We start from the raw sequence: 26,509 nt of genomic DNA on the forward strand, positions 1-26,509 counted from the left end.
AACAGTAAGTGCATCTGTCCAAAGTGGGCAAAAGGCCTTGTTAACAAATTATCTGTATGTGCTGAATACATATCACCCCATGGAGGGCCAGGCGAGCCCAGAGCGTCTTCCCAAGGATTTATGGTTTGGTCTTTTACAGTATTTTAAACACAGCCTGAAAAATCCTCTGGCCAGAGTAATTCTCTTTAATTCAAGGCTTTTACTAGCTGTGACAAGATAAAAGCAAGAAGCAATAAGGTGGTAAATACCCAGTAACTGCATTTAGCAAAAAAAAAATTTCTGCGTGCCCTGCACATTATCCAAAAATTCCTCAAAATGTAGAAACATGGAACCACAGGCTGGTTTGCATTGGAAGGGGTTTTAAGGATCACCTATTCTTCTCCCTGCCATGGGAAGGCACATCTTCCACTATCCCAGGCTGCTCTAAGCCCCGTCCAACCCAGCCTGGGACACTTCCAGGGATGGGGCAGCCACAGCTGCTCTGGGCACCCTGTGGAAGGGATTCCTCCTTCTTCCCTGTGCTCTTTGATTGAATTTTTTGGGAAGAGAACAGCAGGAGTTTATAACCCCAACAGGTTTATTTTCCTTTCCCATCCCTCACCGTCACTGTATGAATTAGAACTCCCAAATGTGAAACTGAATGAAGTCTCTGCCACAAGGTGATGTATGTCCCCATTGGCCTTTCCTTGGAAAGCCACATCTAAATGTAACTTCAAAACTCCCATCCAGGTGTTCCATGAAAAAGGGATAAGCCAGGGGAAGGAGTTATCCCTGCTAAATTTTGGAGGGGCTTCCCAAAGCCAGCAAACCCCAAGTGCCTCTGGGACACTTTCTGAAGGCTCCGTGTCACGCCAGCAGTGTTTTTCCTTCCAGGATGTTTGGCAGAGTGTGTGTTTTCCTGGAAAGCAACAGGCTTTGCCTGGGAGGATGTGGGGAGAGCTCGGGGCCTGTGAGAGGATGGGAATGGCACATTCCAACCAGGACAAAAGCATCCAGACCCTCCTATTCCACCTTCCACTAGGTCAGATTGCTCCAAGGCACAGATAAAAAATGTATGGATTGATGATAAGGTGATTTGCTAATTTTGGTGTATCAGATCATAACGGTGCCCAGAGAAGCTGTGGCTGCCCTATCCCTGCAATTGTTCCAGGCCAGGCTGGATGGGACTCGGAGCAACCTGGGCTAGTGGAAGGTGTTCCTGCCCATGCCAGGGAGTGGAATGGGATGATCCTGAAAATATCCCCCAACCCAAACCATTCTGTGGAAATCTGTATGAAACGTAGCTTAATTCAAAAAGCAAAAATACAGCCAAAAATGATTCCTGTCATCACCCAAGCCAAGCCACCAAAACCTAAAACTGCTGGGAAAACTCTTTATCCTCTCAACTGAGCAGTTCCTCTTGGCACACTCTAACCTTTGGGAACCAGGATGAGCTGGGCAAGCGAAGGAGTTCCAAACACCTGAGTTTTGCCTAACAGCTCGGATATTCCCTTGATTCAGCAGGGAAAAAAGAAACCCACTCGTTTTCCTGGTCAATAAATGTGATTTCTTCTTTTCTATCTAAAAGCAGAAGCTTGACATAAAAGCTCTTTGATAAAACCTCCGGGAGAGGCGCCGGCAGCTGTGTGCCGTTATTGTGTCCACGGCAAATCCGGCACAAAGCGGGAGCTCAGCGGGGCTCCGGGAGGGTGAGATCCACACTTAACCCCTGCACACATTGTTGCTCCGTTTCTTTCCATCTCCCTCCATCCTGGATCTGTCAGGAATGTAACAGGCCATTTTCAATCTAAATCTTGTTATGGATTAATAAGCAAACGCTTTCGCGCTTATTATGCAATTTATCATGAGGAAAATTGCGGCGGGCTCCTCAAGGCTCCACGCTGATCCCTTCATTTATTCCCTGCTCTGGGGAGGGAGAGCCAGACTAATCTTCCTGACAGCTAAGGGTGGAATCACACGAGCACAAGGACTTGCTGAAGAACTGTGGTCACTTGGAACCTGGAAGTCAGGGTTTACATAAAACAGGGCTTAGGAGAGGCTTTGGGAAGGGAAAGTGTGGTGGTGTCTCCTGTCACACTGCAAGGAATAACTGGAACTCAGACAAAAAACAATGGTAATCCAATTTGTCCATATTCCTCCGGCCAACACATGGCAAGGATTCATTCTTTATATGTTGAGGAAATTAAAACTTACATAAAATGGGCAATATCTACCTTAGAATAACGTCAGAACCCTCAACACGGATGTGGAAACACATTCCTGGGATTAAAACAGCCCTGGGCAGCTCCTTATTGCAGGTGCCATTTAAATTCTGTTCTGTCAACAAACATTTCATGGAATCATGGAATGGTCTGGGTTGAAAGGAACCTTAAGGATGTCATGGGCAGGGACACCTTCCACCGTCCCAGGTTGCTCCAAGCTCTGTCCAACCTGGCCTTGGACATTTCCAGGCACAGGGCAGCCACAGTTTCTCTGGGAATTCCATTCCAGGGCCACCCCACCCTCACAGCCAAGAATTCCTTTCCAATATCCCCCTAACCCCGCCGTCCATCTTAAGGCCACTCCCTGCTCCTCATTCCTCGTCCCAGGTTCCTGCCAAGCTCCCCAGCCCCAGGACTTGAACCAATGCTTGCCCACGGGTGGGATGCCCCAGCTGGGAGTCTGGCAGGGATGGCTGCAGGTACCCACTTGGCCAGCTGCTTCTCGGCGTCGGCGCAGAGCTCCAGCAGCCCCATGAGCACGGCCGACACGTCCATGTAGGGCTCCCAGACGGTGAAGCCGCGGCCGATGAGGTCGATGGCGGTCCTGCGGATGGTGCTGTGCGCCGGGAGCCGCGCGCTGGGCGGCTGCAGCAGCAGGAACGTCAGCGCCTTGCCTGAGCGGAGGGAGAGCAGGGCAGCGTCAGAGCAGCTGCGGGAGCCCACGATGGCTGCGCCTGGAGGGACCTTAGAGACACCCGTGCCACCCCCTGCCGTGGGCAGGGACACCTTCCACTAGCCCAGGCTGCTCCAAGCCCCGTCCAACCTGGCCTCGGACACTGCCAGAGATGGAATCCACGACCTCTCTGTGCCACTGCTGCCTCTCAAACACAGTATTTTCACTCCGTAAGACATAGCAGTAAATGGATTTTGGGGGGAAAAACAGAGGCTGACATGCTGAAATGTTTCTTAGAAATGAAGCTCAAGAGGGAAGGGGAGAGAAACATCCCAAACAACTTCACCAATCCTGACCCAGGTTCTGTCCCTTTTGGAAATACTTATTAATATTTCATTAAACAGCCCACTTTGAGATAAAACAAATTATGTACACATAGATGGAGGAGGGCTAAACCAAGCAACGCTTCCTGATAATTTATCGTTATCTCTCCATCATTATTCATTACCCCTCAATAATGGTCCTTGTGGTAAAGATAATTACTGATTTTATCAGGTTTTTCTTGAACTGTCCTCAACAAGTTGCTTGTTTTGTTTACTAAACAAGCCTCCTGCTGTTTTTAGGACTGAGAAAAGCCAACAGACAGTTTTTTCCAGTAGATTCACACCAACCAATCCTGATCCGTGCGAAACAACCCCCAAAGTTCCTTCTTGTCATGCCACGGAAGGTCGATTTTATGCCTCAAATACAAAACCTTATTAAAAACGTGCCTCCTCAAGCATTACTCCGATGAAATATTCCTACCTTTCCCCTCAGCATCCTGCTGCTGACACCAGCAACAGCTGGACTGACCCAAAGTCCCGGCGCCGGTGGGTCCCCGGCCGGGACATCTTTGTTTAAAGCTCTGCCTCGGCTTAAACGAAGGAATTAATATTGACAAAAACATCCCGGCGCTAATGAGTTGTTCGTTAGGGCAATAAACATGTCACATTAGAGTCAGCGCAGCAACAAGGTAATTAGCCCTGGAAAAGCTCGGCACAGCGGGGCTGGAATATCCTGGGATGATGCGCATCCCTGGGCCCGCGGATTTGCTGCTTCCCATTAATATTCAGCCAGAAAAAGTCATTAAGCACCAAATCTAAAGATCCTTGGGACGGGAATTCAGGTGTGTCTCACTGGACACAATTCCTCAGGCAGCCCCAGAGCTCAGGGAATGCCATTCCTACATAAAATTTATGTATTAAAATGTAATTTTATTCCAGGTGTTTCATTCTGCAGTGGCACATTTGCTCCTTAGATCACTTTATTAACCCAGATGTGCCCAAATACGAAAATTTATCACTTATTTTCACTGCACAGAAGCCCCTGGATTCCCAAAATGTCTTTCCTTGCAGAATCTCTCCGAGCACACGGCTCCGGGCAGCCTTGTTATCCCCAGTTTGCCAATGGATTTTAAAAAATGAAATTATTTGCTCAGGAAAATCAATAGCCCAGGCAGGAATGAGACACTGAGAACTCCGATCAAGATCCAACTAAATCCAAATGATGGACTCCAAGAATCAGATTTAACTTGATTGTGACCCTTTCTGGATGATTTTTTTCCCTGACTGTCCACAGGGAGACAGAAATTTGGAGAGCTGGGTTAAAATTCCATATCCCTTCATCCCTTTCTGCTCCTGGCCCAGTGAATTTTTAGTCTTTTCTTTTTATTTCAGGTATAAAATCAAGATATTTTCAGGGCTAAATTAAAAATCATCATTATTGGGTTTTTGCATAAGTATGATCAGATTTTTTTTTCCAATCATCTCCCATCTGGAATTGCTCCAGGCCAGGTTGGACGAGGCTTGGAGCAACCTGGGTGAGTGGGAGCTATCCCTGCCCATGGGATGGGGCAGCCACAGCTTCTCTGGGGAACCTGTGCCGGGGCCTCAGCACCCCCACAGCCAAGGATTCCTTCCCAATATCCCATCCAACCAACCTGCCCAATTATCCAGGCAGGGAAATTTCTATTTCTGGTCAGAAATGCCACTTGCTTCCCCTCCTGGCCACCAGCTGCCAGGAATTTGGGACACTGTAATGGCAGAGGGGTCTGAGTTAGGAACTGAACTGCTGGCTGGCTTACTGAATCCAGACTCCAGCAAAATTGGAGTGACTGCATGGATCTGGGAGCATGGAAAGCCTGCCACTCCCCCTGGAAGGAGGCCCAAATCAGTGTCAGGGAGATCTCAATAACTCCATGGACACGGTGTCACCTGCGGCACCGCCAGAGCTAAAGGGCAAAGAGCTGCTCATTAGTAACTCCATGGATGGCAGCTGCCTGGAAAACCCCCTGGATTATCCATGGAATCCGGCATTTCCATACCCCGGACACAGGAGCCAGATTTCTCAGCCCATTAACTCTGTAAACACAGCATTAGCTGCACTTTTGGGGGGATGTGGGGCATCTGCAGCCAGCAATTCCTGGGGTGGCATTTTATCACGGAATAGCCCTGGGAACGAGTTGTGAAGGTTCCAGGGATTAATGCAGGTGCCAGGCAAGGGCACAGCAGAAATTTCTAGAGAATTCCACCCTCTCCAAAAGGCACAACCACAATTCCATGTCACTGGAAGGCAGAGAAATACCCCGGGTTTGATGGACTTACAGCTTTCCCAGAGAAGCTGTGGATTCCCCATCCCTGGAAGTGTTCAGGGCTGGGCTGGAAGGGGCTTGGAGCAGCCTGGGCTAGTGGAAGGTGTCCCTGCCCATGGCAGGGGCTGGAACAGGACAAGTAACCAAGAACACATCAAATAAATGCAGTGGAAATGCTCTGCTTGACCTGGGAGGAGAATAAAGGATGTCCAAATTCCAGCAGCTCGCTCCATCAGCACCAATTTCCTTGGCAGCCTCTTAAGGTACATTCCCAATCCCTAATCTTGCTCTTTTCCATGAAAATCTGAACGAACCAGTTTGCATCCCTATCACCAACCGAGGCAGAAGAGGCCCGGGGGTACTCACACGTGTGCCTGGCCAGGGAATAATTGGATCCACCGCTGGTCAGGCCGAATCCCTCGGGAATCTGGCTGGAGCTCCGGGGCCGCGTGAGCAGCTTGGGCGGCTCGATCTCAGCCCCGAACTCGGCGCCGATGACTCCCAGCAGCACGATGGCCGTGGCCTGCTTGCGCCTCTCCTCGTAGGACGTGGACACCTTCTTGGGCTGCGGGAGGCCGGAGGGGCAGCCTGCACAGGGAGAAAAGTCCCAAGGAGGGGGGGCTTTTAATATTCCAAACGGCGTTTTCCAGAGACAGTTAAAAAATAAAGAACGTGAACCGTGTCTTTGGGACCACCAGGATTTTCAGGCATGGAGAAGATTCCTCTAAAAAGCTCCGAACAAATCAAAATATCCCTTCAAAACCTGCCAAGAACTCACGGGGAAAAAAGTCACCAGAAAACTCCCTAATTCCCAGGTTTTTTTGCTCAATGAGAAAAGATCCATGGAATTCTATGTTTATCTAGCAATTTCTGGGTTGCTTCTTGTTCATTGTAAATTAACAAGTTGCAACTTTTATTGTTTTTAAAAGATGGATTATTTTCAGGGTAAGTTCTTTGTATTACGTATGATACAAAAGCACTTCTTGATATAGGATCCATCACCACGTCCAGCTTCCTATCAAATTTTGGGATAACGGTACACACCATTAAACCAAACGGATATTTTCATATAGTAAAATGTCACATATGGAATTGTAACAATGGGACAAAACCATAATTATTAATTTTACATAGGAGTGAAATACGTGTTATCAGTTCATCACAGTCCAGGCATTCTGAATTCCACTAAGCAGAGGAGGTTTTTCCATTTGGAGTAGAATCCCAAAATCTCAGAAGAAATTACTGGAATGAAACTGCAGTCACTTATTCTGACAAATAAGGTCCACTCTTACCTAGATATTAATTCCCAGCACCCTGGGAAATTCCCTACCATTTGTTCTAATGAAATAAGGAAGTTTTTAATCCTTCCCAAGCGCTGCTTCCTGAGGAGTTGGGAAGCATCACCTGACATGGGATGAGGCTTGTGGATTAACAAAGGGTGGGATGTCTCTGCTAATGACATCCACGGCGCTCCAGAGGAAAATGAGGAAGTTAACCAAATTTTAGGAGCTGTGGTCAGACAACTCCTCCAGCCAAAAGGGAGAGAAAAACAAGGGAAAGCTTAACAATGGGAAGGGAGGGGAAAAAAGGGAAAAATCAATAGCAACTGCCTTCGGAGGAAGAAGGATGAAAACGGGCTGGAACAAAGCAGAGAAGGGAACAGTTGGAATTGTCCAACAGTTGTTTCTCCCAGGCTCCCATTAACATTTTCCATGTGTCCCACTGGCCATCGCAGCCCACGGTGGCCTCTGTTCCCTGGGATGGCCAGAGCCGCAGCCCCCAGCCCATCCCAGGTGCTCGCCCGGAGACACCTGAGGCCGGGATGAACTGGCCCCGGGTCCCGCTCCGGGGTGGATTTACCCCCTTCCATCGGGGCCCGCCCTGCCCGGCGGAGCTCGGCCGGGCTGTGGGTGTGAGCTGCGCGGCGCGCGGCGGCAGCGGGAGCGCAGCAGATGCTGGAGCAGGGCAGCGGGATGCGGATCAATAGCCCAGCGCTGACCCCGGCCCGCGCCCGCCGCGCTCCGGCCGGGAAGAAAGGAAAAGCCAACACATGTGCTGCTTCCAGTAGGAAATTAAACACGGCGGGGGCCCCCCCATCGGTGGATTACAGCAACGCCGAGTTAACCCTTCGCTACGTCCCTGAGGGAGGATTGGGGAGCATCCCTGGGATTACAGGCTCAGAGAGCTCTAGAATCACGGAATGGTTTGGGTCTGAAGGGATTTTAAGGATCATCCCATTCTGCCCCCTGCCATGGGCAGGGACACCTTCCATTAGCCCAGGTTGCTCCAGCCTGGCTTTGCACACTTCCAGAGATGGGGAATCCACAAGCTCTCTGAGCAACAGATTCTGTATCAAGAGAATTTTCATGTATCAACCTGGAATGGCAAAAGAAATCCTACTGGGAATCCACAAGCTCCATCTTGATCTGACCTTCATCCAGTATTTTCCACCAGGAAAGCTCCCAGGACTGGGCTGGGAAGCACGAGCTGAGCTCCTTCCTGCTGCTCCCCCTGTGCCTCCAGCCCCCAGGTGTCCAGGACATCACTCTCTGTTAACCCCACAAGAAATTCCAACCCGGACAGGGTGGGAAAGATCCATAGTGTTCATTAGCAATCTGGAATGTGACGGTTTGATTGCCACAGCTGCAGCGGAGGGTTTTCTGCCTCAAGAAGAAAACAACCCCCAAAATCTGCCATAACTCCAAGGAATTGAAAGCTAACCAACCAAATTCCTCAAATACAGCAAAACCCTGACCATCCCCCTGCAAACCTCCGGATGGGGGAAAAACCTGCTTAAATAGAGGGGGGGGAAATACTCCTTAATACTTGCATCTTTTTTTTTTTAATTATTAGGGGAAGCCCCCAGTTAATGGGAACAGTTTCCCCCAGCTGAACTGGCAGGCAGAACTGCTGCTGGAATAACACCTGGATGAGGAGCCCTTTCATTTGGCCATGAAAATTTGGTATTTTCTCCCCGCTCGGCCTCTCCCTTTAATCACGGCAAGGGCTGACACACAGATCCATTTTCCTGACAGGACGCTTGATCACCCTATCACAGGGAGAAAATTAATAACCTCCAATAGGTCTGTGTGGAAAACAGAAGCTGCCGTGCCAGAAGGACAAAAACCAGTGGGATTTTAGTCGGAAAAAACCCCAGCTTCAGATTAAGACAAACCGATGGCACCCAAGACAAAACAATCCTAAATATCCCCAAACATCTCCGTTTCTAAGCATGAAAGCCCCATGAGTGCTGGAAGCAGGCCGGTGCAGGTTGGAAATGTGGGTGAAACGCTCCCAAATTTCCATGGTTTCAGAGGCTGCTGTGGGGTATCGATCGCTCCGCCGGGAGCGCGGCGCAGAGCGCGGCCACGGGGTCAGGCTGCATTTAACACTTTGGAGCACTCCGCTCCCCAACTCCCGAGCTGCCGTTAATTGGCTTTGCACACTTCTTGGGCAAAATTAATTTCAGCCGAGCTTACAATAAAAGGATTAAAGCCCGAGTAAGTTCCCCAGGTTTAACTGGCACAGGAATCAATGGATTTGAGTTAAGGCGGTTTTAGGAGAGGTGCACTCTGTATTTGCCAGCAGGTGCAAGCTGCGGGTACTCCCCTGCTGCAGGACCTGGGGACAGAGCCAAGAACCAAACCTAAAATCCATCCCACAGCCGTCCTGATCCACCAAATCCGTGCCCAGCCCTGCTGTGAACAGCCAGAGAGCCCCGAGAATCCCCTGGGGCCACCCCACCCCAGCTCAGGGGTGCAGCTACACAACACTTCCATCAGGCTCAGCACAGGGATTTACTCACGGCACTGCATAAAGTAATACCTGGAAATACAGTGATACTGGAAATAGAGATTTCAGATGGATAAAATTATTTGCTCAACACACAGAGCACTCTTGAGGACTCTTTCCAAATAAATCAGAAGTGAAAATATTGTCAAGGAATCCCAGTGACAGGGAACACAAGGAAAATGCAGGAAAACAGGAAAACATTTTATAAAACCTGGGGTTACTCATCACCAACCTCCTGTTACTAAAAGTCTCTGGATAGCTTGGAAGTGGGGCCATTCCCACATCCACAGCTCCCTCAGCTGGCCCAGCAGAGAAGGGATCTTGGGAGCCTCGAAAGGGAGCTGGAATTCCTGCCTGGAAGGGCTCACACCAAGCGGAATTTTGGGAATTCCTCCGTGGCAGCCCATCCTGGAGACACACGGAAATGTGGGAAGTTAAGGAGCCCTCCCCAGTACCTCCCACCAGCCGTGCCTGGGAATTCTGACATCCAGGAGTTCCCAGGGCGCTCAGACCAACCTGGAGGAAGCTCTGAGTGCCGCGTGCTCCCAGCCCAGAGATGTGGCACCAATAATTCCTAACAAAGCTCCACACCTGGACTTGGAGATGTTTGTAGAGCCCCACGTGCCCCAGCACTCCGGGGTCACGGAACCATGGAATGGGCTGGAAGGGATTTTTAATGACCCCAATTTAAATTGCTTTTACTCTTCAGTTCCTTGGAATAAAAACATCAGCATAATTCCAAATGGGAAATGCAGATTTGGACTGGTTTTACCAGAGTCTTCCCTTCATCTAGAGAGAGCTGGAATTTGGCAAGGAATTTCTTATTAATTAATTATTAATCCTTATTAACAGCTTACTAAACCCTGTTAAAAATATTATGTTTGCCATAATAATTCAGTCCCAATTACTAATTTCTAATACAAATGGTGTCAATACAATCAGTGCTCTGGAATATCTGGAATTCTTAATTGGCAATAATTTAATGGCAGAGCTCTTTAACTACTGGGAGTTGTCATGCATTAGAAATTACAACTTAATTTCTTTAATTGCAGGTAGAACAACGTGCTTTTCCACACATAAAGTGAGTATTCTTGCAGCCATTCCCATCTCTTGCAGTTCACTGGAGTTTTCTGCTCCCTTTTATGAGGGAATATTTCACTGTGCTGCAGCATCTGGGAACACAAAATGGGTGAGGATGCTGCAGCCTTTTCCAGGGAAATAGGCAGAGACAAAATGGATTCTGTGCTGCTCGGATGGGGAATATCAGACACCTTTTATCCAGCTTTTAAAGCACTGGGTTCACCCATCAAAATTTCCCTCAGAGGGGACATTTAGGGGATGATAATCTCAAATTTTTAAAGATCTGTTTATTCTGAACAGGATCTCAATATGCAGAGCCTTTTGATCAATGATCTTTAACATTTAAATAAACTGGGTTTAAACTTTAGTGACAACTTCCCAGCAGGACCACTTGGCACAAACAGTGATGAGCAAGATTTAATTTGGAGTAGCTACAGCCCAACTCACAGCCAAAATGCCAAAAAAAGAGGGCAATTTCCAGTACATTACGGCTTCTTTTTTTTTTTTTTAAACTTCCACCAGATTTTTCACGTGCAGGAATGGGATTCTGGAGCTTCAGAGTAATTGGCATCAATTTACCTACAAAAATTTACCCACAAAAAATGGACCCACAAATCAAGAAACACCATTTTAAAAGTGTTTTAACAGAACTAATTCATCAATTTCTCTTTTAGTAAAGAACCACGAGATGTTTTCAAACCTGCACAGTCCAATTAGGAGCTCTCCTTCCCTTCCCATCCCACTCCTGGAGCGGGCCAGCCTGAAGGAACCCACGGCACCTGCTTTAGGGACCTGAAGGACAAGCCAGGAGCACACTCCTGCCACACACTTTAACACCACGACTCTACTGTGAGATCCCAAAAGGAGAATGCAGGAAGCCTGGGAAGCTTTCAATGCCTACACTCTTGGAGTTCAGGAAACCATCCCACCGGAGTGTTCCCGCCTCACATCCCTGAGTCAGCAGAGTAAAATTACAGGAAAAATGGTTTCAAGACAAAGAAACACAACTTTTCCCAAGTAAATACGGATTTTTCGCAGTTCCACAGCCTTGCACGGGCAGGGAGCCTTCCCCTGGGCCAGGCTGCTCCAGCCTGGAACACTCCCAGGGATGGGGCAGCTGCTGGGCTGAGCACGGAGCCCGGGCAGCCCACAGCTCCCAGCTCTGCTCCAACGCTTCTCCCTTAATTGGAAACCAGCCACAAACTGGTTTTGTGGGGTTGGGAAGTTCCCTAACGAATATCCTGAGCGGCAGATGCTGATCCTGCAGATGTCCAGCCCCAAACCCCTCATGGAGCTGAATGGGGCTTGCTGGGAGACATCTGCTTCCCTGGCAGATGCCCACAGCTTCCAAACGCAGGCTGTGCTGGAAAACCCCCTTTTCCTGAGCCATATTCCTCTAAAAAGGGAAAAGGAACAGAGTATGCCTCATACCTTAGGCTTTCCCACAAGCAGCTGCTTGCAAACAGCAGGAACCCAAATTCCCCGTTAATTTGGGTACAAGTACCTCACAGACACTCCCTCAAATGCAGAATTCCTGTTGGTACAACCCAAAAGCTCCCTCCAAGCCCAGCTCTTCCATGCTAAATACCCGTGCCCCGGCACTCACATTCCATTTGCAATTGTAACAGGACCCAGCAGAGGGATGAGTCGCTCTGCATTTTCTCAATTAGCATCTGAAAGGGACCGAGTTTTGGATGACAAACCCTCACTTTTTTCAGGAATGTCACACAATAGTCCATGATATGGTGGATGGGTTCCAGTGAGTGGCTAAACACAAATTAAAAGCTTTTCCCCCCTCTCCCGGGTGGGTTTGGGGGACACAAAACTGCCTGTGACAGGTTTTGGGAGGTGCTCGGCTCCAGTGGAACCTCCTTAAAGGAAACCCAGCAGGAATTTTGTGTGGAACGGGGGCCAGGGGCTTCTCCGCTGGGGCTGCCAGATGGTGCCATTTGTTGTGCAGCTCCAATCCAGCCCGAATTTTCCGGGGCTGGAAAACAGGAGGGACGCAATGGGAAACAGCACCTGCTGCTCCCCTTCCAATCCCTCCGGCAGCAAGGAAGAGAAACTTCCAAAGGAGCTGCAGAACTCAGTATTATTAAAAATTAATACTACTAAAGGTTAGCATGGAAACTAAAATTAAAAAAGCCCTTGCTGTTTGTTGCAATGTTTTCTTCTGAAATATTTGATTTCTTCGAGTAAAAGAATCGTAGTAACACATAGAACAAATAAGAAATCCTTTTGGAATTAATTTTAAATCACTTTAGTTAGGTGGAACCAAAACCAGAAAGTCTATAAACTACACAATAAAAAGCAATTCAAAATATACTCTGAATAAGCCAATTAACCAAATTCCTAAATTCTGACCACTGGAGCCAGGAGAATTTATGCCCAGCTGGGAAAAAACACTGCTGTCCATGTGCAAATTATTCCAACAAAACATTTGCTCTATTTTTAGTTACCCTAAAAAGCCTTTCAGGCACTAAAAGGAGATCTGAGGTCAGATCAAATTTTCTAAATAACTTTTGAAATGTTTAAAAGCCACTGGAGTGTATTAAGGATTTCCTGCAAGGAGTGTTTCAGCCAGCTCAGCTAAAATGTTTCCATCTCCCGAAGTTCTGAGGTGCATTTTAAGAAATGATCTGGAAAATTGGAAGCTTTTGGGGAGTCCCAAGTTGGAAAAGATCCTGTTGAGCACCACACCCCAGCAATCCCATCAATAAATACTGGTCTTAATGGGACCCTCAGAGAAAGAAGCTGAGGTGAAATTGTCTCAAAATTCTTATTTTTCCCCTCTATTCTCCCAATACAAACCTAACTGTATTCCACTGAAGCCAAAATTCAGGATGCAGCACCCTTAAATCAGATCTTCCACCAGAACAAACTATTTGAAAAACAATTCTAAAGAATTATAAAGAATCATAGAAAGTCTTTGTTTTTGAAGAACTAATGTTGGTTGTGGGCAGATTTAAGAGCTCCAAATGTATTAAAATAGAGACATATTAATTATCTTGATAAAATGAACGATCTGAATGCTCACCTGCTGCGATGTCATCATCAACCAGGTCGTGCTCCTCCTCCTGGACTTTGGCTTCTGTTCCTGAGGGATCCGGGGTGGCAGTCCCAGTCTGAAGGGCTTCTGTGGTCACTCCAGCTGGAAGGAACAACCCAACGCCCCAAAATCAGGCATTTGGGGAAATAATTCCCTGTTTCCTGCAGCAGCTAAACTTCATTTCATTCCTTCAGGTCCTGCCTTGCTTTGGGCTCCTTCAACTCCAACCTCGCCAAAGATGCTCAACCTCATCTATAAATAGCAAAATTTTGTATTTATTTGGCTTTCCAGGGCTAACATGGATTATTCCCTGTTCCTGGAAGTGTCCCAGGCCAGTCTGGATGGGGCTTGGAACAACCCAGTCTGGTGCAAGGTGTCCCTGCCCGTTCCAGCCCAGAGCATCCCGGATAACCGTTAAACACCTTCAATTTTGTGCTGCCACATTGCGGCTTTCCCCTTCAAAACAAACCACGATTCACCTGAATTAACAGAATTTTAGGAATATAGGAAGCAGAAGTCCCCCCAGTTAATTTTTGGGCAGAAAGGAGCTTTGTGCAGAGGCTGCCCTGCCTGCCATCGACCGGCTCCCCACGGCTCGATCGATGCCGGCCGCTCCCTGGCTGCCGCAGCCGCGCGCACACAAAGGTCGCAGCCGGGTAACCTCTGGCTTCCCATTAAACAGGAGCCACGTTCCAGCTGCAGGAACAGCCTCGAATTCCGGAATATACCGGATATACCTGTCCCCACACCCAAGGGTCGGGGCCCCCACAGCACGTTACGGCAATTTTTACACTAACGATGATAGATCTATAAACAAGCAAACTAAACCAGGAATTTCGTATTCAAAGGAACGCCTTCCAAAGGAGAACTGCATCTGCAGAATCTGACACCGATTTGAGTCTGCTGGACCCAAAAATTGGCTGGTTTTTGCCCTCTCTTTCAATATGTATCAATTTATTATTTGTAATTCATGCCCCAATATTCAGTGGCAAAACTGGGAGGAGTGGGGGATGTAGGAAAAAAGGAGTATTTCTGTATCTTTCCTATTCTCCTCCCTCTCCTTCTAGCAGAAAATGAGACTTTCCACAAGTCTGTTATATCCCAAATAATTCTTATTCCCTTCAATTCCTCCAAAGCTGTAGCTTTGATTCCAAGCATTTCAACACTCACCATAAAAACTTAATCCCAATTTGCTAGTTTAGACCCACTGGAAAGGTTTCCAGTCTAACTGAGCTCAGAGAAATTCAGAACACATCCTAACATCCATGGAATCCCTGCATTCCATTTAGATGCAATACCATGATTAGACACCCTAAAATCAGCTGGTGTTTAACAGAGATCTTTGAATAGAAACCACATTTTCAGGGGGAAAAAGCTCATTTCAAGGAAGATGAGAACGCTGAGATGTTCTCATTGAGGGGAATGAAATCTGTGAATTCCCTGGAGGCCTGGGACACCCCTTGCAGGAGCCGTGGAGCGGTGAAGCAGCCAGGACTGGACGGATTACTCGGAACGTGGGGCTCCCAAGGCCCCTTCCCCGGTCTCCCCGGCGAGTGGGCTGTGCCCAGGGCGCTCCTTACGGGAGATGACGCTGTCCATGTACTGGGGCAGGTAGGGAGCCCAGGCGTCGATGGTCTCCTTGCGCCCCGCCTGCTCGATGCGGCGCAGCTCCGCCAGCAGCAGCGCCTGCGCCGCCTCCCGCACCTGCAGGGCAACACAGCATCAACCAGCTGGGCAAAAACACACCCCAGAGGGCCACAACCCACAGAAATACAGATATTTAAATGTAATTCTTGACAGGGTTAAACTAGGGTTTAACTAGAAAATATTCCTGAATCGCGAATAAAGACCGCGGGACCTGTGCTGGAAAAGAATTGTGTGGGGTTTTTCATACGGAGGGAAAATTTAATCACTGAAAGACAACATCCATCCCAGAATGTCCGGGCTGAACTCACCTCCAGGCACCGATCCTGCCAGCGCCGTGCCAGCATCTCCAGGAGAGGAGGCCGGAATTTCTCCAGCCCCAGCAGGTCCGGGAGCATCACGCAGTGCATGGCAGCCAGCTGGCTCCAGCCTGGGGAAACACAGCGGGAGCACAAGGAATAAACACATCTCAAGTTCAGGTAAGTTTATTTATGGTGACACTTCATACATAAATCACAGAAACTCCCAGGTATTACCCCTTCGAGGATCACACGGGGTTTTCTGTCCTGATTTAAAGCCATGCAAATGTACCCAAGCACAGTTTGCCTGCTGTCCTTATTTTTCCACCTGAGTCTTTATTTTAACTCATTTATCCAGGTGAATTTCTACTACAGGTCTGCAGTACTGTGCAGGTAAAACCAGGAGAGAAATACAGAGTTCAAGTGACACAGTGTGTAAAAATGCTTGTGAAATACCCCATATTGTATTTAATATATGTCCAACATTATATCCAATATTATGTTCAAATCTTCATCAACACCAAAACTCAAGATTTAAGTGGTGTGAAACTGCTTTTTTTTTGTTAAAAGCCAACAGGGAACCCAACCCCAGGTACCCAACTGGCAAAGAAGAATTCCTTTTAGAAATCAAATGAAAATAACAATGAGAAAGGATTTTAGCTGGAAATAAAGGATAAGTAGAAAAGTGAGGAAGGAATACCTTCGTTGACTAAGAAACAGGAATGGAAAGCAGAAGTGTCAGAGTGCCCAGATTCCGTGCTGGAAGCAGCAGCAGGAGCAACTTGCAGAGGAAAGAAGAAGAAATAAAAGAGAGAAAAAAAAGAGGGAAGTGAGGAGAGCGGCAGCAGAAAAACGGATTAGTATCACTGGAGAATGGAAAACAAAGAGGAGACTGTGATGATCTTCAACTTAAATATTCAACTTAGGAAGAATACTCAGCTTCAAAATAATATTCAGCTTCAAAATAATATTCAACATAATGAGAATTACAGGTTTTCCAAGAAGGAAGAGGCAGACATGCAGCTGCAGAGGAACATGGAGACAGTAAGAGAAACTGGGATGTTTTGAAAAGATCAAAGAACATCTAAATCGAGTGTTAAATATGTTTTTAGGCAGGTGGGTTTGGTCTGACTTCATGGTTGACTGTAAATTAGAAACCCAGGAATTCTGCTGTTTCTTCTCTTGCTTTTGCCATATTTCCATGGATTTGGAATTTGTACTATGCATTAAAAGCCAAAAAAATAACCCTTTATCAGTCTGAGCTGCCCCATCTGTCACTCCAAGATGTCCAGAATAAATTTCTGAGGGTTGGTTGGAATTGAAGTTCATTTTACATGGGTCTCTAGGCAAAAAAAAAAGAAGCAACTTTTTACCACAGAAATGCCAAAAAGCCTAAAGGAGAAGGACACAAACTCAGGCCTGGGACCCAAACAGTACCTGGGGACATCTGTTTTGGAAACTCCCACGTCACCAAGTTGTTAAGGCCAGAAAAGACCTGGGAGACCATCAAATCCAACCAGGAACCGGCCCCACAGTGCCCACCCCTCCCCGTGCTCGCAGGGGCCACATCCAGCCCTGCAGAGCCCTTGAGGATCACCACTTCTCGAGGTAAGGGCGATCTCCAGGCAGTTCCAAGCGTTACCCAGCCACGCACGCTCCATGACGGCGCTATTATCCCACGGAAAGCTCTGCAGACCTTCTGGCCTGCACATGCCAGGTCGCCGTGGGATTGGGAGGTCCCTGGCTGCCACTTCCGCCCTCACCCCGTGCCCAGATGTCCTGCACAAGCATCCTCCAATTAATCCCTCCCTGTTATTCCGCTGCAGAACAACAGTGGGATGGAGCTCCCAAAAGATGGAGCACTGTCTTTGGAATGGTCTGTTCGCTTTGCAGGCACAGGACTGTTTTTGTCACCGGGGGACAGCTGCATCCAACCTCCTTTTCCAGGCCTTCCACGCCAACGGTGTGTGGGAGGCACAGGGTGGCTGCAGTAAATCCCTTCCCACCCCACTTGGAAAAGGAGCTGCTTAATTCAGGAAAAGCATAAATTATAGATGCACAAACCCACCCCAGACTGGAACTAAAGCTTCACTCCAGAGTTTTTGCCTGGTTTTGCTGGAGTTGCTCGTGCTCCTCCAACGTAAGAGTAAGGAGTTCCAACCAGCCAAGGAGTGATCCTGGCACCAAGCTGGGATCGCTCCCACAGAAACACTCTGGGATGAGTCTGTAGAGCCTTTAGCTACAGGCTTTAAGCCTCCTCAACACCAGAATGTTTGGGAACACTTGAAACAGGCAAAAACTCCTTGTCAGGGAATGGTGTCATGGCAGAATCAGCATCTTGTACTGATTCTCAAACAGGTCCTAATCCTCAACAATTTAATCTAGATTATCATTACAACACTGCACTAGTTTTTCCTCCCATGCAGTAATTTTCTCTCTTGATAATAAGGCATTAAATTCAGTGTAAAGAGCTGGAAGAACAGACCCAAGGGCTGCAAAGAAAGTGGTTTGTACCTTGTTTGATTTGCCCTTGTGCTGCGTGGCTGGACATCGGAGGGGGTGGCTTCACCTTGCCCATCTCAGGGGTGCCCGGCCTGGGCGGCCTAAATATGAAATATCCATGGAAAGACACATCAGCTCCAGCCCCAAAGGCTTTGGGAACCATTCAATCCATCACAAGGTAAAACCACACCAAATCCAAGGCTAAATTCAGATGGAGACTGCCAAGTTATGGCAGTGCTTGTCGTACCTGGTGGGGCCCTTCTTCATGTGGTCCCCGATGAAGGTGGCGTTGGTCATGCTCATCAGCGTGTTGGCCAGGGAGATGACGGACAGCAGGTGCTGCGTGGTGACGGCCCGGGACACTCCGTACGTGCCCTTTCCCAGGCCTTCCGTCACGGACATTTTCCTGCCTAACTCCTCGAAGGCTGCCTTGCCCACAGGCTGGTTGTAGCCAGGGAGCATCAGAGACATGTGGCCACCTCGGGACAGGAGGCCGAAGGACACGGTGCAGTGCGGCTTCAGCATCCCGAGGCGATCCAGGCAGAGCTCGTCCAGCACAGAGTTCAGGCCCCAGGCGTGCAGGCAGGACATGAAGAGCTTGGCTGTATCCATGGTTAGATTATATTCCAACAAAGTCAGTGGTTTGGATTTGCTGGAGCGATACTCCGGGTCGCCATCTTCTCTCCTCTGCCTCATGGCCTCTTCATCCTCATCTTCATCATCGAGAAGGTGCTCCTTGATGTTCTCCTTGATGGTTTCCTTGACTTGCTGGAAGAGCACGGCCGCTCGTTTGCCAGTGAGGAAGGAGCCTCCCTTGTCAGAGCCACCGGAGGCTTTCTGTAAATTCTCTGGCGAGACAAGGGCGGTGTTGGGCCGGGAGGCCTCCTCCGTCAGCAGCTGGATAATCAGGGCCTCCACGTCGAAGAACAGCACGTGGATGTCTGGGTCTGTTAGGTTGGTCTTGATGGCCTGAACCATCAGGGAGTTATGGGAGTATTTTGGTAAATTCCCCTGGAAAAACAAGAGAGCAAATTGAAATTTACATTAGGGAAGCTGTGGATGAGCCAAGTTTGAAACACACCCACAAACCGCAGAATTTCAATTTACAGATCTTTGTAGGTAAACTGAGCTCTCCAGGTGAGACACAAGTTCACACTTCCTTCTCCTGAATCCTGTGAGATCACAGTTATATTCCAAGGAACAGCAAACTTCCAATCTTTTGTTATCAAGCTTAAAACACATTAAATACTTCATATTTGGTGGGTGAACTATGGAATCACTATATGCCATTGGCAAAGAAGCTGCTCAGATTCACCCAGACCTGCAATTACTGCACCACTTGGTCATTCCAATTAAGTCCATCTTCTTCCTCCTTCCCTCCCTCCCAAGGGGGAAAAGAGGGAGGAGGGAGAGAATTAAGGTGCTATGGGATAAAAGCCGAACAATGTCAGAAAGCAGACTGGAAACCAGAACACGAATCAAAGTTTTTAAGCATTACTCTCCCTAACACCTTCATTTCCAGCACCTTCACTGGATGAGGAGCCCACACATAAAATACTGCAGGTACAAATGCGGCATTCCCAATCCTGCCTGGACGCAGCAGGAACAGCAGCACAAGTCCTGAGCACATGTTTTTTATGGAACCGTGCTGGTGGTGCTCTAAGGAACATTCTCACCACGGGAGATTTCTCTCCCAACAGAAGGTGCCAGCAGAAGGCGAGGGATAAATAAGAGAAGCTGGGAACGGAGCGCTGCTGCGCTCTGCTGGCCACAAGCTGTGCCGGGGAGGTTCAGGCTGGATATTGGGAACAATTCCTCATGGAAAGGGCTGTCCAAACCCAGGGCAGGGGTGGAGGGATTTCAAGCCGCGTGGATGTAGCACTTGGGGACATAGGATAGTGGTGGCCTTGGCAGTGCCAGGGAACACTTGGACTTGATCTTAGAGGGCTTTTCCAGCATAAACCATTCCATGATCCCAGATTCTGTAACTCAAACCGGAATAAAACCAAAGAGTAGGATACACACTGAAGTGGGATCATGGACAGCAACATAAACTGGGGAACAACCACGTTTAGGTTTTGGAGAGCTCTGGCTGAGAACCTTCTGGTTACAATGATGGAACCTTCCCGTGCTTCATTCCTCTCTGGAAGCACAGGCTCCAGCCAGAGCACACCCACCTTATCCGAGGCCTCGGAGGCCAGCAGGTTGGTGGCCAGGGTCTGGAGCTTCTGGTGGGCCACATTCTTGAGGGCAGCCAGGCTGCGGCGGGTCATGGCCTGCTTCAGGTTCACGGCGGGGTGGCTCAGCGAGTCCACGGCCGCCGGGACGGCCTCGTCGCAGGCATTCAGGATCTCCACCGCCGTGATCCCCATCACGCACCTGTCCAGCGCCCCTGGAACGGTGGGAGGGATGGAGAAACGGCTCAGCACCCCAAACAGCACGGGGAACAAAGGCCTGGACGTGCCGCATTACTTTCTGTGTTTTAACAGCTGGGCTCGGAACTAACATTCCCAAAAGGATGGAACTTTCCCTAAATTTCCATGAGGTTCACAAACCCCCCAGCCTGATTCTGTACTGATCACTGGTTTGGGGAACACCTGGAGAGATAAGTTCCAAATATAGATGAGCAAAAGTGTTTTAGTTCTCCCCTCAGACACAGCCTCGACAGCACTAAAAGCAAATCTGTATTTATATGCATTAAAAATGGATTAATCAACATCTCTGAGCTCACCAGTGTCCATCTGCCAGACGTACACGGAGCCATCCGAGCATCCCACCACCAGGTAGTCATCGGACGGCCTCCACTTGATCACTTGGATTGGGAAGAGGTGGCGGGATGCCAGCATGATGCATTTCTTCTCCCTCAGACTCAGCAGACCCACAGAGTGATCACTGGCAACGGAGCAAATACAGTGCTGGACTCTTGCCTGATAAAGGAAAAAAGAGAAAAAGCTTAATCATAATGCAGGGAGTTGGTATTAAAAACCTTTCCCCCACTGGGCAGAGCAGGGTGACCAAAAGCCTCTTCTATAAACAAAACTCAGGCACCTCCACCTATGCTCAAAATCACTGTGGTCACTGGGAACAGAACTCCCTGAGCAGAAATTCCCTTTAATCCATCCTTTGCACATCATAAAGAGCAAATGGGTTAAGCAAACCCCAGTGTTTTCGCTCACTATCACTCCATTTATTAAATTCTATTTATTCAGCTAAGTTACAAGAGGCAAAATTGTCTCTAGACCCTATTTTTAACAGGTTTGATAAAGCCCCTACTTTCAATCCTTTATATAATTAAAACAAACCATAAATAACAGAATAATCAAGCTCTTTTTAGTGGAGCTCTTGCAAGAGTTGGGTCGGTGCTACATCTCCAGCATTCCACATTGCATTCCCATTCTCAAGGAGGACTGAGGTGCTGGAAGGGTTATCCTAGAGAACTTACACTGCAGTTTTCTGGTGGAACAAGCAGCTGGGTGATTTCTCCCCCGTGGACACAGAAGATATGTTTCATCTCTCCCGAGAAGATGTCCCAGATGATGACGGAGAAATCTACCCCGCCTGAGATCAGGTACCTCTGGTCGTAGCGGGAGGAGACCTGGTGAGGGTACAGCAAACACGTGACCTTGTTCCGGTGGCCTCGGAGCGTCCGGTGAGGGGGCCAGCCTGCGAGGTGGGAGGACGGGGCAACAGCACAGAAAAAGAGGGGAGAAACAGAAATTCAACAGAACAATCAACTCCCAAGTGTTTGTTCTGCAACTCAGATCTCAAAACTACAAAGATAATGTTATATGGAACCCAGATATCCAACACCAGCCCAAGCACAACACGTGGATCCCACCAAGAATCCTTCCCACGGAGATTCCTACTGGCACATCGATACCCAGCCTTGCAGTGCCAGGAACAATTCTGGAGAAGGCAGGAGATGCTCCCCTGTCTTATCTTTGCTCCTACATCTCAAAGGCCCTGGAGAAATACCCAAGCTGCTCTTGCGTGTGTCAGAGCTTAAGGGATTCCCAGCACAGAACGGAACAGCAGATTTACAGGATTTCTGCCTGCGGACGGCCTGCTGCTCCCCGTGCCCGTACCTCTGCGCAGCATGTGCTCTCCCTGCAGCAGCTGCACGATGGCGGTCTGCGTGGCCGGCACGATGACGATGCTGCCGTCCTCGCGGCCGCACACCAGCCGCCCGTGCGCCGGGATGTACACGCTGGCCGTCACCCGCAGCGGCTCGCTCACGTTGGGAACGATGCTCAGCTGGTCGATGATCCCCGCGGGACGAGGGCTCAGCTGGTCAAAAGCTTCCTGGAGGGATATGGAGGTGGTTGTTTGCAGGCCTGGGAAAAGGAGGGAAAGTATCAGCAAGGGCTGAGGTGGGAGGACTTGAGCAACCGCGCCTAGTGGGAGGTGTTGGGAGTTGGAATTGGATGTTTCAGGTCTCTCCCAACCACTCTGGGATTCTCTACTGGAAATGGACTCACTACAAGAATAAAGCTAATTAAGATTTTGAGCATATCTGAAAAAATGAAGTTACTACAACTCCTACAATTAAACCCCAGCTTCATGATCTGTGGGAGAACCAGCAGGGCTTTATCCAGCAAAAACACACAGAAACCACAAAGATCTGGCTATTAATTAGGTACCTTTTGCACCCTCCTGCTGGTCAAGGGTGTCAGGCACGCTCCAAATGCACAGTCTCCCTGAGGAGTCTCCTTGGATTAAGAGCCTGTAGGAAAACTCTCTCTGGCCACAGAAGAACCGAGTCACTGGAGGACATATTAGGAGCTGTTCAAAAAATAAGGAACAGCCTCAGACCACGCACCAACCACGTGCTCAGCTCCAAGCTTCCTCCCTTTTAAAAGCAGGACAAAACCTCACACAGCCCATTAAAAAGCTCCAAAGAAACAGATGTACCTGTTTATCTGCTCTGTCCAACACGCTGTACAATAAAGGTGGAATCAAGTTTTCCACTGCTTTCCCCACATCCCTGCGGAATGAATCACTGGCTGGCAGGCAGCTGGGTGTAAGAATGAAGAAAGGAGTAAAACTCCTTGCACTTAGAGAGTGATTCCTACAGTAGGACATGGATGTTGCTCCCACCCTCATGCTCTGATCACATGAGGGCGAGGAAGGAGTTCCCACATGATTGAGGCGGGGATATTCAAGATAAAACATCATCTCTACCCAAAACAAACACGTCTGCACACCACGAAGGTGTCAGAAGAAAAGTCTTTGATTTTACTCTTGTAAGTTTTAATTCCTTCAATGTCCAATTCTGAATTAATTTTACAGTTTTGTATTTACACGCCTTCCCTTACCGAACCAATATTTCAGTAGTTCTTCAATTAATTCCGTTAAATTCAAATTAACCTGAAATTAAACAAATAGGGTATTTCTTTGTTGAGTACCTGGCTGGTAATTTATAGATGAAACTTTGTCCATCCTCTGTCCATACAATCACTTTATCAGCTGCCACAAAGTCCCCACCAGTCCAGGTCTGCTCATTTTCACTGGGGACTGAACATAAGAGGGAATAATCTCCAGCATCAAAAACCTGAGAGGAAACAGCAAAGTCTGTTGTTATTAACCAATTAATTACACATTAAAATGGCCAGGCAGCAACTGATTTTGGGTTCAATATCACAGAATCATGGAATGGTTTGGGTTGGAAAAGACCTTAAGGATCATCTCGTTCCAAACCTGCACCACAGGCAGAGATTTGGATTAAGTATCTAGAAATACATTAAATATATAATAGAGGTACATTAAAGAGACTTGGAGCATCTTCATCTAAATGTTTTCATGTAGTTTAATTGAGATTCCTGAGGGAGAAGATCTGGGGATTCTGCCTTACCCTCCAGTACTTGGAGCACACGACCAGGAGCGAGCGCTGGGTGAAGGAGCAGAAGGAAATGCTCTGGCAGTTCTCGCAGTAGATGGGCTTGGATTCCTCCTCAAACACTGGGGTGGTGTCCTAAACCAAAGAGAACCAACACTAAACCAACTCTTTCCTGCTCAAACTGAACTCAGGACCATGCCAGAACCCACAGAAAAAGGACCGGGGCACTTCTCAAGGTGCCAGATGGCTGATTCCTACGGAAAACCCAAACACTCGGAGCAGCTTTTATTCCATTACTCCTTCCTAAGAAGATCTGCAGGAGCACGTGGTGTCCTCTTTGGGCACTTAAGTCTCCCAAATTCCCCAGCAGGACAGATTAGTGGTGCTGACCTTGCAGCCACGTAGGAAGCTGGAAGGAGGCAGATTCCACTCCCATGTCATTCCTAAACAGAAGGTGATTTTTCCTTACAAGACGTTTCTGTGAAGAGTTGATTTACCAGAGGTTTGAGACCTGGGGCAAGTCTCCTTTAAGACTTTTATTCATTAGTATCCAGGAAATGCCAAATAACAGGGAGCTAGAGATAATCCTGAATAATGAGTATTTCTAAAAAATGGTATGGCCTGCTCAGCAAAATATTAACCCAAATCCTTGCATGGTACAAATAAAAAACACATTTGGAAAAATTGGAGATAATCCCACACTTAATTTGGAAATCAGTTCTCTGAGCAGGATGAGGAATTCTGATGGCAAATCAGTACAGGAAAATTCAGGAAGTTGATTTTCAACTGGTAAAGAGGAAAAGGAATATCAGCAGCAGAGTATCAGGAACAGAACCCTCCATCCCACCAGGAAGTGTCACTAATCCAGCAGCCTTTGCCTACCTGCAGCCGGCCGACCTCTGAGGTGATGATCCAGACTTTGAGGATGCCAGTCACAGACACAGCCACGACAGTGTCCTCTGGGAAATACAAAAATGAGGCTGAGGCACAAGGATTTCCTCACTTGTGCATATCTGAGCATGAATTAAAACCTGATCCAAGCATTCCTGGAGCGTTTGCTTCCGAATTGAATGTTTATTTGCGAGGATGGGCGCGGAATAAGGAATAAATGAAAGGCGTTAGCAGGAAATGCTTCACAGCAGAGCTCATTTCCAGTTGTTCAGCCATTTATTTATTTATTATTCCAGCTTTCCCACCCCAGGATTTTGGGAATGCCCGGTTTACAACTGTTGCTGAGCCTTAACTCAAGAGAGAAGTCCTTCAGTCAGGATCTTCTCCTCAGTGTTCCCCAAACCTCTCAGGAATTCCAGTCTCCACAACAGGAACGCCCGAACAAGACATTCATCTGCCAGAAATTAAAGCCCACCAAATGACACCAATTAGCAGAACCAACCAGGTCTGAGCTCAGGCGACACTTCAGCCTGTGCCAGCTGATCCAGCCAGAGCAGGATTCCCGGGGAAGCTGTGGCTGCCCCATCCCTGGACGTGTCCGAGGCTGGGCTAGACAGGGCTTGGAGCAACCTGGGCTAGTGGAAAGTGTCCCTGCCACAAGAAACAATCACCTTGTGTCCTGTTGGACCGGATGATGGTCATGGAGCTGATCCAGTCGGGAGAGATCTTGGATATCAAAGAATAAAGCACTTCAAGGCTGGTTGCATCCACGACCAGAATTTCAGGGTAATGTCCATGGCATAGGAGCCTCCCTTCCCGCTGCGTGCCGACTGTGAACTGATAGAACTACACAGATGGGAACAAACACAAATTAGAATCCACGTGGGACAGGGATTCCTTCGTTTTGCACCTGCAGTGTGTTTCCCAAATCCCAGGAGGGCACTTCCCGCTCTGCCATCCCTCCCAGGACTCACCTGGATGCCGGTGTGTGCACAGGCCAGCTTGGTGAACTCGATGCACCTGCCATCGTTCACATCCCACAGGCACATCTCCCTGAAACACAGGCAAACTACATGGAAAATAGGCCAGGCTTCCAAGCACTTACCAGCCCTCTACGTTGGGAGGAACTTCATCTGAACCATTTATTAGGGATTAGATCAATTCTATTTAGAGAAACTCAAAATCAACTGGACTTTCCAGCCCTCCTGAATCCACACAACCTGCTGCTCCCTCTGAGCATAAATTACAGAACCTGCAGGAGTTCAAATGAGCAGCTATTCCCCATACTTACAGTACTTTTTAATTTCAAACTTTATATTCAAATTTAATGAGAACAGAATCTGTGAGGTACTTTCTCCTTTCCACCAGATAGATAAATTCCCAGAGAAAACACATTTTGGTTCCAAATCCAATGGGAAGAGATTACTTAGCCCTGAAATTGGTCCAAGGTGGAAATTCTAAATTCTCCCCTCAAATTCCTTGCTAAAAGGTTATTCAGGCAAATCATTCCGTACCATCCCTGGATAAAAAAATCTCTTATCGATTTGGATATCAATTGCACAAGAAATCCTTCCTGCTTCTCCCTCTAAACTACTGCTCTGATTAATAAACAAAAGCAGTCAAAACTAAAATGTATTTGCCGAGGAATTTTTTCTTGAGGATAAAATTCATCACAGTGTTGAAATATGGATAAATTGGGGACAAATTCCCATTATTTCAGTTCTGCACATCAATAAACAGAAACTCACCCACTCTCTGATGCACTCACTATATATTGCTTTTCACTGGAAGCTGAGGCCTTGGATAAACAAGTAACTGAGGCTGTATGACCAAAGAGCAGAGCTCTGGGATTGATCTGGGACCAGGGAAAGAAAACGGGAAGTCAAAATCACACAACTGACCAAAATATCCAT

At 47.9% G+C, this 26,509-nt stretch overlaps 1 protein-coding gene across 2 annotated transcripts in view; it reads right to left on the reverse strand.

The window, feature by feature from the left end:
* Window positions 1–26,509, reverse strand: part of WDR7 (WD repeat domain 7) — a 45,211-nt gene that overhangs the window by 12,752 nt on the left and 5,950 nt on the right. The window contains exons 3-22 of one of the 2 annotated variants that reach the window (XM_069001190.1): window positions 26,345–26,451; window positions 25,571–25,649; window positions 25,268–25,442; window positions 24,588–24,664; window positions 23,721–23,840; window positions 23,275–23,420; window positions 22,781–22,883; window positions 22,510–22,651; window positions 21,955–22,203; window positions 21,312–21,532; window positions 20,601–20,796; window positions 20,047–20,261; window positions 18,117–18,880; window positions 17,882–17,970; window positions 16,068–16,148; window positions 15,380–15,498; window positions 15,005–15,128; window positions 13,413–13,526; window positions 5,870–6,091; window positions 2,689–2,875 (exon numbers count right to left, since the gene is read on the reverse strand). In XM_069001190.1, coding sequence (XP_068857291.1) covers window positions 2,689–2,875; window positions 5,870–6,091; window positions 13,413–13,526; window positions 15,005–15,128; window positions 15,380–15,498; window positions 16,068–16,148; window positions 17,882–17,970; window positions 18,117–18,880; window positions 20,047–20,261; window positions 20,601–20,796; window positions 21,312–21,532; window positions 21,955–22,203; window positions 22,510–22,651; window positions 22,781–22,883; window positions 23,275–23,420; window positions 23,721–23,840; window positions 24,588–24,664; window positions 25,268–25,442; window positions 25,571–25,649; window positions 26,345–26,451 — 3,530 coding nt within the window. The remainder of the gene's footprint in view (window positions 1–2,688; window positions 2,876–5,869; window positions 6,092–13,412; window positions 13,527–15,004; window positions 15,129–15,379; window positions 15,499–16,067; window positions 16,149–17,881; window positions 17,971–18,116; window positions 18,881–20,046; window positions 20,262–20,600; window positions 20,797–21,311; window positions 21,533–21,954; window positions 22,204–22,509; window positions 22,652–22,780; window positions 22,884–23,274; window positions 23,421–23,720; window positions 23,841–24,587; window positions 24,665–25,267; window positions 25,443–25,570; window positions 25,650–26,344; window positions 26,452–26,509) is intronic. The other variant, XM_069001189.1, reaches the window with a different exon arrangement.

The sequence above is a fragment of the Aphelocoma coerulescens genome, assembly GCF_041296385.1.
Source record: "Aphelocoma coerulescens isolate FSJ_1873_10779 chromosome Z unlocalized genomic scaffold, UR_Acoe_1.0 ChrZ, whole genome shotgun sequence".
Classification (NCBI taxonomy): Eukaryota; Metazoa; Chordata; class Aves; order Passeriformes; family Corvidae; genus Aphelocoma; species Aphelocoma coerulescens.